The 13,343-nt window shown below is 35.1% G+C and overlaps 1 protein-coding gene and 1 non-coding gene across 2 annotated transcripts; one reads left to right on the top strand and one right to left on the bottom strand.

The window, feature by feature from the left end:
* Nucleotides 1–1,124: 1,124 nt before the first annotated feature.
* LOC112517678 lies at nt 1,125–1,646 on the bottom strand. The gene has a single exon (XM_025125064.1). The coding sequence runs from the start codon at nt 1,644–1,646 to the stop codon at nt 1,125–1,127; it is 522 nt and encodes a 173-aa protein (XP_024980832.1).
* Nucleotides 1,647–2,237: 591 nt separating this feature from the next.
* LOC112518756 lies at nt 2,238–2,344 on the top strand. Its single transcript, XR_003069831.1, has one exon. It is a non-coding gene; the product is annotated as a small nucleolar RNA R71 (small nucleolar RNA).
* The last annotated feature ends 10,999 nt before the right edge of the window (nt 2,345–13,343 follow it).

The raw sequence follows: 13,343 nt of genomic DNA, 5'->3' as shown, positions 1-13,343 counted from the left end.
TTGTGTCCTAAAAAGAATGGTGCTAGTTTTAGCAAGAACATATCTACTAGGTGAATGACTAACAACCTCAGAATTATTCAGGCTATGAAATCAAAGGCAACTATCAATGAACATGCAATCTTGTAAAGAAAATAAATTTAAAAATACAAAATTATCCCAGACTGAAAAAAAAAATTGGAGACTAAAGGAAAGTGATTGAACCTGCCTTACTCCAAAGGAGTAGGCTTTGAAGCCTATGCTGCCATCTCCTTCAACTTGTCATTCTCTTCAAACAACCTTTGAGTCTCCACCTTGATGACTTTTAGAATGTTTTCACAAAAGTTGATGCTCTCACCTGTTATGAGACTAAGCAAAAGCACCAACCTTTCTACGAAAATGGAGCTGTTATGATTAGTCGATGATAAATAATGTCTAATAAAGCTTATCCAAATATTCTTATCAGAGGACAAATTGGCAGCCTTAAAGGTTTTCAACATGAAATGAGTGTAAAGCTCCCAATCAGTCTCAGGCATTCCAAGAAAAGTCATGATCTCAACCAAATATGCCTCAGAGGCCGTGTACAAGAGTGCATCATTCTTAGAATCTATGTGAGGTGAGAGACCAAACAATTTATTTATGGCTTTGTCAAAAGTAGACACCTTTCTTTGTGGCTCTATGGATGTGAAGTTATTGTCATCTAGGATGATTTTATGTTGACAAAAAGAAGGACTAATCCCCTTTTGGTCGTCAATGATCAATCCCATAACTTTTACGTGCAACTTCATCATATCAACCAACTTCTTCTCTTGATGCAAATCTAGGGTAGATGAAATGATGACAGGAAATTTGCTTTCTTATCCTAGAAAATTATACTTCAAATGAGATGGGAATTGTTTCAACTCCAAGTCAGGTGGTGATATAATGGATGGGGTGAAATTCTTTTGCTCACTGTTTTCCAACAACTCAAATGCAGTAACATCTCATGGGATACCATCATCCGCTCTTAAATCTAACTCCTCGATGATCTCTTCATCTATTTCAACACTCCTCTTCCTCTAACTTACATACCTCTCTAATTCCTTCCTCATAACACATTGATTCTATTTCACAAATTCTTGAACATTCTTCCAAATAGTCAGGGTATTTCACAGAATTGAAAACATTAAACGTGACTTTTGGTCCTGAAGTCTCATTGTCAGCTTTCCTTTCTGGACATCTATCAAAGTTCTTCCGGTGGCTAGGAATGGTCTCCTTAATATAATAGGAATGTCCTTATCGGCCTCAAAGTCTAAGATGATAAATTTTGCCGGAAATATGAACTTGTCAACTTGCACTAAAACATCCTCAATCTTTCCCTTAGGGTATGCAATGGATTTGTTGTCCAATTGAAGTGTAACAGTGGTAGGTCTAGCCTCACTGATGCCTAAGGTGTTGAAAATAGATAAAGGCATGAGGTTGATACTTGCACCTAAGTCACACAAAGCTTTCCCAATCTCTTTCCCACCTATAAAACAAGGAATAGTGAAACTTCCAGGGTCTTTAAGCTTAGGAGGTATCTTGTTGGTCAGAAGTGCACTACATCCTTCAATAAGAGCTACAGTTTCATACTCGGTCAGTTTTTTCTTCTTACTTAAGATGTCTTTGAGAAACTTGTCATAATTGGGCATTTGCTCAATTGCTTCAACAAGGGGTATGTTGATATGCAATTCTTTAAACACATCCAAGAATTTTTTCAAAATGCAGTTCTTCCTTCTGATTCCTCAACCTTTGGGTGTAAGGTACACAAGGAGGAACTGGTTTTATGACAACTTTGTTTGAATGTGTTGAGCAAGATGAGTCTTTTATGTCTTGCATTGTAAAGGGACCAGATCCATTATGAAGAATTATGAGGATAATATTTATAAGAGTGTTATCTGCCATAACAAACACATTGCACTGAGAGGACTTTTGGAATAGGTGTAGTAACAACTGGTTGCACTCCTTGGCTAGAAGTAAGGTTTTTAAGCATGGTGGCCATGGAAGTGAGTTGTGCTGTTAATGTAGTGTATGCATCTACATCATGAATTCCAATAGTCTTCTTTTGTGGTTGAGCACGTGGATCAACCCAATGTCCATTATTTGCTTAAATTTTTTCAAGGATCTCATACCCTTCATTGTAGGTACTAGCTGTAAAGGCCCCTCCTGCAGTCGCGTCAAGCATCTGTTTAGCCATGGGACTTAACCCATTGTAGAATGTCTTGATTTGAATGCAGTAAGGAACGTCATAGTGTGGGCATTTCCTTAACATCTCTTTAAACCTCTCCCATGCATCAGGAACAACTTCATCGTCCATTTGTTTAAAAAGACAAATTTCATTTCTGGACTTAACGTTCCTGGTGGGTGGAAAATATTTTCGCAATTTTTTTTCAGCCATATTACTCTACGATGGCACAGAACCCGGTGGTAATGAATTAAACTATGCCTTTTCCCGATATCATAAAGAAAATGGGAATAAAGTGAGTCTTAAAGCGTCGTTAGACACTCCCAGGATCAAGAAAGCATTAGTGATTTCCATGAAAGACTTTAGATGTGAGTGAGGGTCTTCCGATGGTAATCCGTAAAATTKTCCATTTGTTTACAACATATGAAACATGATCGGTTTTAGTTTGAAATGAAGGGTTGTCATTTGTGGCATAACTATCCCGGAGTTTAATTGCTTGAAATCAGGGATAACATAGTCCATGATTCTTCCATTTTTAGAATTTGCCAGATTAATTATATTTGGAGTTTGCGCTCTAGGTTGATCATTATTTTCCGATTACGTGTCATCATTTATCATTATGTGGGTGTTCTTGTGAGAAGTTCTGAAATGGTGGTATTGGTGCAAAAACAGGCGATTGATTTTCCAAATGAGGCACATCTGGAATGATTGGGGGAGGTAACGCCATGTTGGGAAGGAGTAGAGCAAAAAATACTCTTTGTGCCCTCCTTCTTTGACGGAATATTCTCTCAATATCGGGATCAAATTCGATAAACTCCTTGCGGTGTATCCGTGGCATACACCACTTTCAAAATGATTCAAACGGTACTAGAAAAATCAAATCTTTTACTTTACTCTTAAAAAGAACTTTTAGCTTGCCAATCCATGGCAACGACGCCAAAAACTTGGTAGGTTATTTTTCACACCTTTAGACTTATAAAAGGAACCACAAAACAATTATACAATATGGTCCAATGTCGTCTTTTTCAAGTAATAAAGTGGTAAAAATCGAATATCGTCCACGAATATTGTAGCAAAGACTTAATAGGAGTCTAATGAAAGAGATGATTTCAGATGATGAAATTCAAGACTTCAGTTAGATTCAAAGTTAATAGTCATAAAATAACATAATATTAAAGGGTAGCATGGGTGTATGACTTATGGTGAAATGTAAACACAAATTCCAGCAGATAATGTTGTAGAAATGCTACAGCATACAGTAAGCCAAAACTAGTTCCATCATCTATTTGAAGGTATTCCTCTCGGACTTCACATTTGCACTATATTATAGCTTCCAACTCATATCTCTAAGTGGTATCCAAACCAGGGATAGTGACAAAATGGTGCCTTCAAAATATATGGATAAACAAATCTATTTGTTAAAAATCACTCTCTCGAGTCGATTCCCATATCATTCAAGTTAGCGTGTGTTCTAGATATCTCATCTTTGAATCTATCGCACTTTGACACTTTTAAAGAGTGACCAACCCGTCGAGAGTTAATTTTGAAAGATATAAATGACAAGTCTCTTTGTCGGTAACTTTCTCAAGTTTACCTCTTATATCATTCAAGTTGACGTGCATTTAATGGCTTATCTCTAAGACCATGGCACTTTAACACTTTCAAAGTGATCAACTCGTCAAGAAGTGTACTTGGTTTTTATAAAAATTTGAATGAAATAGTAGAACATTGTTATTGCGAAACAACGTCCACTTTTCTTCGGTTTAACATTTTACCCCTTATCTTACACCAAAGCTATTGGAATTAGCTAGTTATTATAGAAATTAAATGAAAAGAAATATAAAGAACATAAATAAAGACATAAATATAAATGACGGAAAGTAAATGTCTGAATATAAAGAGCAGAAATTAAATGACAAGAAAAGTAAATAAAGTTAGAACAATGTTGCACCAACTCATAATGAAGAATACTATTTAAAGAAAATTTAAAAACTAACTTGCATAAACATAAGAACATTAGATCTGATTCTTAAAAGCCTGTGGGATGAGATTTTAAGAACTACCAAGGGATCCTATTTATACAAAAGAGCTAAGGAAGAAGACAAAAGCCTTGGAAAAGCCATGGTTCCCACAAGATAGACAAAAGGTGAAAAGAGGAAAAGTTAGCATCACATCCAAAATAAAAGTAACCTCCAAAAACCTTCATCCCATCTGTAGTGGTCTTTAACCAACAGATCAGCAAAAATTTGTCTTCATTCTAAATCGGTAGTTGAATCATTAAGCACTTCCCAAAAGACTGCCTCATAACAGTTCAATGTTGTTGGAATGTTGCAACACAAAACATTATGCTTTCAAGTTAAGATTTTTCTACTCTAATGGTGCAAAGACAAATTAATCACTTAATTTAGATCCAAGTATAAACAAATGGAAAGTAATGTAATAAAAAAGACTCAAGGTTGGGATAAAAGAAAATAAACTACCTAATAAGTAAATAAATGAATGTTTTATGCTTTGAATAATCAACGCATATCATCTTGACAAATTCGTTATTATGTATATCGACGATATTCTTATATACTCGAAATCTGAAGAAGAGCATTTCAAACATCTTCGTCTGATCCTTGAACTTTTGAAGAAAGAAAAATTATTTGACAAATTGTCCAAATGTGAGTTCTGAGTCGAGGGAAGTACAGTTTTTGGTCCACGTTATCTCTCAGACGGGTAAAAGTAGATTCTGCCAAAATTGAAGCAATTGAAAGATGGGAGGTGCCAAGAACTCCTATTGAAATCCGTAGTTTCTTGGGATTAGCAGGTTATTATCGGAAGTTTATTTAAGATTTTCAAGAATTAATACACCACTAACCAAATTAGCAAGGAAGAATGTTAAGTTTGAGTGAGAAGAGGATCAACATAAAGCTTTTCAGTTATTGAAAGACCGTCTTTGTAGTGCCCTATTGTTATCGTTACCAGAGGGATCAGAAGATTTTGTGGTATACAGTAATGCTTTAAAGCTAGGTTTGGGTTGTGTACTGATGCATAGAGAAAATGTCATTTCTTACACATCCAGACAATTGAAGGATTATAAGAAACAGTATCCAACTCGCAATATGGAGCTTGCGGCCATGGTATTCGCATTAAAGATTTGGAGGCACTATTTATTAGGAACTAAATGTCAGGTTTTTACATATCATAAGAGCCTTCAACACTTGTTCAGCCAGAAAGAGTTGAATATGCGGCAACAACGGTGGATTGAACTAGCTAATGATTATCATTGCGAAATTCTCTACCATCCGGGAAAAGCAAATGTAGCAGCTGATGCTCTGAGTAGAGAGGAAAGAAGTGGTACGATCAAGGATATTGCAATGATAACGAATTTGACTTCGGAACATCACAGTGAAATTTGCGAGTGTCAAGAGGAAGTTATCAAAGAAAATCATTTCAAAGCGGAAAGAGTGAGTAAAATGATTTCCATCTTGGTAAAGAATGATAAGGAGATTTTGTGTTTTCAGGGAAGAATTTGGATACCGCGCTATGGGAATATCTAGGAGTTAATTTTGGATGAAAGTCACAAATCTCGGTATTCAATTCATCCAGTTATCAATAAAATATATAAAGATTTAAAACCATTTTATTGGTAGCCAGGATTGAAGAAGGATATTGCGAGGTACGTGGAACAGTGTTTAATGTGTCTACAAGTAAAGGTCGAGCATCAAAGACCATATGGTAATATGCAGTCTTTGGAAATTCCTGTGTGGAAATAGGATCATATCACGATGTATTTTATCATGAAATTACCTCGAACTCCAAAAGGATATGATGTTATATGGGTTATTGAAGACCGCCTGCCTAAATCTGCGCACTTTCTACCGATTAAAAAGAATTATCCTTTAGAAAGGTTGGCGAAGATTTACATCGAATAGATTGTAACTCGACACGGTGTTCCATTATCAATCATCTCAGATCGGGATAGTCGGTTTACCTCAAAATCTGGGAGAGTTTTCAAAGAGTTATGGGGTCTCAAATTAGATTGAATACGGTGTATCATCCTCAGACGGATAGGCAGAGTGAAAGAAAAATCTAGACTCTCGAAGATATGTTAGGAGCCTGTATTATTGACATCGGGGGATCATGGGAAGATCGTCTACTCTTGATTGAATTTGCTTATAATAACAATTATCACTCCAGCATCCAGATGGCACCTTATGAAAATTTGTATGGTCGATAGTGCAGAACGCTGTTATGTTGGAATGAAGTGGGTGAGAGGCAGTTAACTGGTCTAGAGATTGTTTAGGTAACTTTTGAAAAGATCAAACAGATTCGTGAACGTATTAAAACAGCTCAGGACCGACAAAAGAGTTATGCCGATAAACGTCGTAAACCGATTGAGTTTCTAGAGGAGATTTTGTGATGTTGAAAGTCTCTCCATGGAAGGGTGTTGTCAGATTTGGAAAAAGATGTAAGCTTAGTCCGAGGTATATTTGGTCGTTCAGAATTTGCAAACAGGTCGGATTGGTTGCTTATTAGTTAGAGCTACCAGAGGAGCTCAGTTTGATTCATAACACTTTCCATGTTTCTAACCTGCGTAAGTGTTTGGTAGATCTGAGTCTGGAAGTACCATTACCAGAGGTGAAATTGGATAGCGAGTTGATCTTTGCGGAAACACCTGAAGTCGTCACTGATAGAAAAACCAAAGTGTTAAGGAATAAAGAGATTAACCTTGTGCAAGTTCAGTGGCATTTCCATAAGGGTTCAGAAGTAACCTGGGAATTAGAGTCGTAAATGAAAGTCGAGTATCCGTGGTTGTTCAACTAATTGAATTCCGGGACGAAATTCTTTTGAGGGGTGGATAGTGTGATAACCGGGTTCCGACTATATATTTGGAGGTAATTATTTGAAAATATTTGAGTTATTGGTTTTGTGATTATTTGTTTTCTAAGATACATGTATATGTGTATATGTGTATGCATGCATGGGTTGTGGATGTAAGTAGAATAAGGGGGGGTTAAATTATTAAACCTTCCATCGCCTATTTTGGGAAAGATATAAAAAGGGTAAATTTTAAAAAGGCACTTCACTTACCATTTTTAGAAAGAAAAAGAGATTGTATTTTCTCTCTTTTATGCTAAAGGCTGTAAAGTGATCAAAGTGGAAGCAATTTCAGTGTGATTTCATCCTCAAATTCTTTGCTGAAATTCATCTTCAAATTTGCATAAGGTGAGATTTTTTACAAGCAGTCTTTGAATTTGAATACATACTGCTGTTAAAATTCTGGTTTTTATGTTGTTAAGAACTTGGGTATAGAACAGTTGTATATATTTTTCTAAGTTCTTATGCTTGGCCAATAAGGGCTTTTATCAGACACGGTGTTGTCTTATGAGAGTCCCTTATCGCTCATGCCTTGACCGAGGAGAATATTTGGGTTTTTATGTGTTGTCCAGTAAGGACCTTTACTTGACAAAGCTTTGTCCGATGAGGACCCTTATCGAATAGGGTGTTATCCGAATTGAGCATCTTATCACCCAAAAGTTAGCCGGATTGAGTATTACTGTTTTCAAGTGTTGACCGGATTGAGTGTTTATCGCTCAATGCTTTGTCCGGTGAGGATGCTTATCGGACAAAGCATTATCCGCATTGAATATTCATTATTCAAGTGTTGACCGGTGAGAATGTTATCGGTCATAGTGTTGTCCAGAGAGTGTTGTCCGGATTGAGGGGTGACCGATGAGGGCAGTTTATCGCCCAAGGGTTGTCCGATGAAGGGCAGTAATCGGTTGAGTGTTGTTGTCCGATGAGGTGATATCTGGACAACCGTTGTCCGATGAGGACTAATATTACTCATTTATGTATCTTTCAAATATTGATTATAATTGAGGAAAGGTACTGTTGTATTCAAAAACTATTGAGATGGGTAAACTATTTCTAAAAGATGTTGAGATGATATTGAAATTGGATTTAAAAACTGTGAAAGTTCTTGAGATAAAGTTTTTGATATGAAACTGTTTTTTAGGCCATCGTTAGCTAAAACTGCAGATAAATCTGCAGATTTAATGAGGAAATAAGGGTGACATTTCAAGAAGATGTGTACTTTGGATAAGAGTGGCATATCAAGAAGAGGTGTACTTTGGATAAGGGTGGCAATTGTGAGATCTGTTACTATTGTAGCTCTTGTTATCACATCCATAAGATGCGATACTTCTAAGTTTAACATTTTTTGTGACATGAAGATTTAGAAATATTGCTCTTATTGAAATGATAACAACGATGTTATTGAGAAGGGAAAATAACTTATGGCCGGAGGCATTAATTGCCCATGTTTCCAATGTTTTCAGATATTAGATATCGTATTTTGACTATTCAAAAGAGTAAAGATTTGAAATAAAACCTGGAGAGTCTTTGGTTATTATTCAATTCAATTTTCATTTGAGTATCAAAACAGTTCTGATTTTAAAAGCTATAATTAATAACAAGAGCTCTGGTGGTTGGTGTTTCTTTATATGCTTTTGGAAGTTGAGTTTATAATCTCTAATCTTATGGGATTTAAGAGCTTTGGGAATTATGTATCGAATGTTAGTGAGAACCTGAGTGGTTATATTTCTTTTGTGGTAAGAAGCATTTAAAACTTGCAGTTTGTTGTATTACTAGAGTTATACTTTATCAAAGTTGTTGGATATTCAAATGGGATTTTTATAACAGGTTTTGGTGATCTTCACCCTGTAATTGCAAAGAAGGGGTTTTCTCACTAGACCTCAAGGTCTAACCCTCATTTTGTGTTTTAAAATTATGCATTGCAGGTCAGCCTATGTCCAGGATAAGGGGAAAAGGAAATGTGATTATTTTTCTATTGTGCTTAACTTTTCTATGAAGATCAGCCTTATCTGATGGATTTTGGAATACATGTTATTTATACATGTGATGTACAAGTATTATTTTGGATTTTTTTTTTTTTTTGAGTTGTAAATTCTGTAATATTGTTTCTTGTACTAGTGGGACCAAAGTTGTGTTGTTGTATTTCTTAATATATGAAACACATGTGTATATGCAAATGTGGAAAGTGGGGTGTTACATTCTTGGTCTATAAATCTAATGTTGAGGATATCCAAAATAATACGATATTGGAATCAATCAAGGCAAAATTCTTTGAACACTTATTTCTTTACAAGGATAAAGAAAAGGAATCTCTTATTTACAAGGATAAAGAAAAGGAATCTCTAATCCTAGAAAAAGTATATGTGAAGAATCTTATACCGATAGTCTTGAGAAACATAACGAAAAGGGTACTTTTAAGGCTCAAGAAGAACTCATAGAGCCTAAAAGAAGTAAAAGGAGCAAGATTGCTAAAGACTTTGGACCCGACTTCATGACATTCATTGTCAATGAAGAACCTCAATCTTATAAGGACGCCATGGACTCTTCTGAGGCACCTTTGGAAAGAGGCTATTCAAAGTGAGATAGACTCCATTGTTCAAAATAATACATGGAGATTGGTAGATTTATCACCGGGTCACAAGGTGATTGGCCATAAATGGATCTTTAAGATGAAACTTAGACCTGATGACACTATAGAGAAGTACAAAGCTCAATTAGTAGCCAAATGATGCCGCCAAAAGGAAGGTCAAGACTTCTTTGACACCTACTCACCAGTTACTCGAATCATGTCTATTAGGACGTTGATGGCCATAGCAGCTATTCACAACCTACAAATACATCAAATGGATGTGAAAACGACTTTCTTGAACGATGAGTTAGCAAAGAAATATATATGCAACAACCGGAAGGATTTGTGTAAAGGGCCAAGAGAACAAAGTATGCAAGTTAGTTAAGTCTCTGTACGGACTAAAACAAGTCCCAAAGCAATGGCATGATAAATTTGATAACACTCTTCTATTAAACGGTTTTCGAATAAATGAGTGTGACAAATGCGTCTATGTGAAATAATGCAAGAACGCATATGTCATAATATGTCTATATGTGGATGATATGCTAATTATGGGGATCAACCTTGATGTAATCAATCAAACCAAGAAAATGCTAAACTTCTTGTTTGACATGAAAGATTTGGGAGTAGCAGATGTGATTTTTGGAATAAACATCCTAAGAGATCCTAATGGTTACATACTTACTCAATCACACTATGTTGAGAAAGTACTTAAGAAATTTGGTCACTATGATGATAGACCGGTAGTAACTCCATTTGATCATTCTAGCCAACTTAAGAAGAATCAAGGAGATAGTGTATCTTAACTAGAATACACTCAAGTACTAGGGAGCTTGATGTACATCATGAATTGTACTCGACCGGATCTAGCATATACCGTGAGTAGACTTAGTCGATACTCACATAACCTAGGCAAAGATCATTAGTACGCACTAATAAGAGTGCTTTGATATCTCAAGTACATAATAAATTATGGGTTACATTACACCAAGTATCCTCCCGTACTAGAAGGATATTGTGATGCAAATTGGATTTCCAACCATTCTGAAAGAAAATCCACAAGTGGATATGTATTTACACTTAGTGGTGCAGCCATATCCTGAAAATTTTCTAAGCAAACTGTGAATATACGGTCCACTATGGAAGCCGAATTTGTAGCCTTCGATAAAGCGGTTGAAGAGGCTGAATGGCTCAAAAGCTTCCTAGAGGGTATTCCTTTGCGGCCTAAGCCTGTTACTGCCGTTAGCATACATTGTGATAGTATGGCGGCTCTAACAAGAGCAAAGAATCAAATCTATAATGGCAAATCGAGATATCAGGCGTCGCCACAAAACCATACAAGACTTGTTCAAGAATGGAATTATCTCCATCGACTACGTGAAGTCAAAGGAAAATATCGTTGATCCTTTGACCAAGGCCTTAATAGAGAACAAGTCTCCTATACATCGAGGGGGATGGGCTTAAAGCCAACTCAATGAGTCACCACTCAACGGAAACCTAACCTAGCAACATTGGAGATCTCATGGTCTAGGTTTAATAAGACAACTAGTTAAGGAAGACTCGAGCTTCAGTACACAAGTATACCTATTCCTATGTTGTTTTATTTTGTGTATTTTCTATTGATGATTTAGGGATGAATTCTTATTTTTAATAATATTGATAGCTTCATAGAGGAACACTATGGAATGTTCTTGATCAGTATTACCTATGAGATTGATGTGGGATCGCATCTTTGAGGACTATATAGCTATATTTTCTAAAAGTCTCATGAAGAAGGATTTGTTCATGACCGAAATGAACACAATGGTAAGAATAAATTTATGCATTAACATGATATGTGTGATATTCATTGTCTAGACTTACTACAAAACGTGGTTAGTTCAAGACTTCTCGTCACTACCCACAAAGTAGGTCCGATGAGTATTCACTACGTAAGGTTCAAGTCACCTAGACACCTTTTCCGATGCATGTCATATTTGATTTTCTGATATAGAACAATAAGACCCTTGAAATAACTTATTTTTTATTCAAATGTGGGGTATAATTCATTTGTTGGAGTTTGAATAAAAAATTTGGGGTATTGTTGGGTATTTGGTTTGTCCCACAAAAACCAAATCGCAAATTTTCAAGTACCTTATATTACCAAGAGTTGAGTGACTATTTTTGATATTTTTATGGTTAAATCACCTTTTTGTTAAATTTTGATTGTTTTTCTATATTTTAAAACTTATTTTTAACATGTAACATGTATTTCAGTATCTGTATATTTTGGTATAATCTCTTAGATTAAGATAATTTTCGGTTTGTATAAAAATTTGAAAGTTTGACTTTGCTTGTGTGATTCGAATATTTTTGTTGTGGTTTTGATTTAATAATTGTCAGAAATTATCAAATTTGTTGTTGTGTTATTCTAGTTAATTATCTGTTTCTAAAGGAAGAAAAATGCAAGAACAAGAAAAAGAGAGGAGATTAACGAGACTTCACAGACATGCATTGTCACCTCTTCTTTTCCTTTTAGAACGTTGACTGCGATTTATTTATGTCAATGCTATTCAAAAGTGTAATTTTGACATTTCCATGTTTCATGAATCAAATAGATTGCAAATTATTTTGTCGATCTTAGGGTACGTTTGCACACTCTTTTAAAAATACTAAACAAACATCTCTCTTTTAAATTGACTTCTTTATTAATAAAATTGATCAAGCATGTTATTAATTGAGCATTCAAGATACTAACTAATAAAATAAGAGTGAATACTTCTTGAGAAATCGAATCTATATTTGTTTTTGAGTAGAAATCAAATCCATCTGCTGTCTTTGACCAAAAATCGAGTAGAAATCAAATTCATGTGTTGTTTTCGAGCAAAAACCGTAATTTATTTGTAGTTTTCAAGTAGCAATCGAGAAACATGTAGAAAAACGAGCTGAAATTGAATAAAAAATAAAGAAATCGAACATGTGGTGAGTTGGTATTGCAATAGAGAAATCCACTGTTTTTTAGTGAGATTAGGGTATTATTTGGATCAAGGGCATATTTGGAATGATGAAAATATAATATTTCATTTCGTCAAATTACCACCTATATGTCAAGTAATGTTTAAATCCTTAACTTTTGGAATTTGATGGTTTTGAAGATTTCTTTTCCTAAAAGAATGAACCAAATAAGGAAATGAAGTTTGGTCAAATAAATTCAACATTCTAATTTTATCAAATTTCTTTTGAAAATTTGTGAACCAAACCCCATCATAGAAAAATGCCCCATGCTTTTTTCCGAGGGATGTGGGTTTCCATGGCTCTCTCTTGGCTATCCCACTCTATGTTCATGATCCAAAATTTGACTACCTTTTTAACCCATCCTTCATCTTCTTTGTAGGAGTACTCGCTTCTTTGACTTTTTTTTTTTAAAAATTTTTTATCTGGTCCCAAAAAAATCCGTCTTTATCTGGTATGACCCAAAAAGATCTTGTCCAAAAAGGATTAGCTATCAAGGTTGTTTCGAATTGATGATTTTACGGACGGTCTTTTATCTTGTCCGATCCATCAAGCCCACTACTAGTCCCTTACATGACCACATATATCTTTTGAGTATAAGAATCACCGTTTTCTTTAGTACATATCGTTTTTTTCAAAATTTCCGATATGAAATGCATGTGAGTTAACATTTCAAAATTTCGTATTTGCATCATTAAAATAACTAGCATATGCTTTGATTATAGTATAAACTATATA

The sequence above is a fragment of the Cynara cardunculus genome (genome assembly GCF_001531365.2).
Source record: "Cynara cardunculus var. scolymus isolate 2C chromosome LG 9, CcrdV1, whole genome shotgun sequence".
Taxonomy (NCBI): Eukaryota; Viridiplantae; Streptophyta; class Magnoliopsida; order Asterales; family Asteraceae; genus Cynara; species Cynara cardunculus.
Note: the sequence above shows the minus strand (reverse complement) of the source record. Positions and strands in the feature narration are given on the sequence as shown.

Bases quoted from the DNA above. Each gene is read 5' to 3' on its own strand.
- LOC112517678 (XM_025125064.1), bottom strand. From the start codon at position 1,646: ATGCCCAATTATGACAAGTTTCTCAAAGACATCTTAAGTAAGAAGAAA.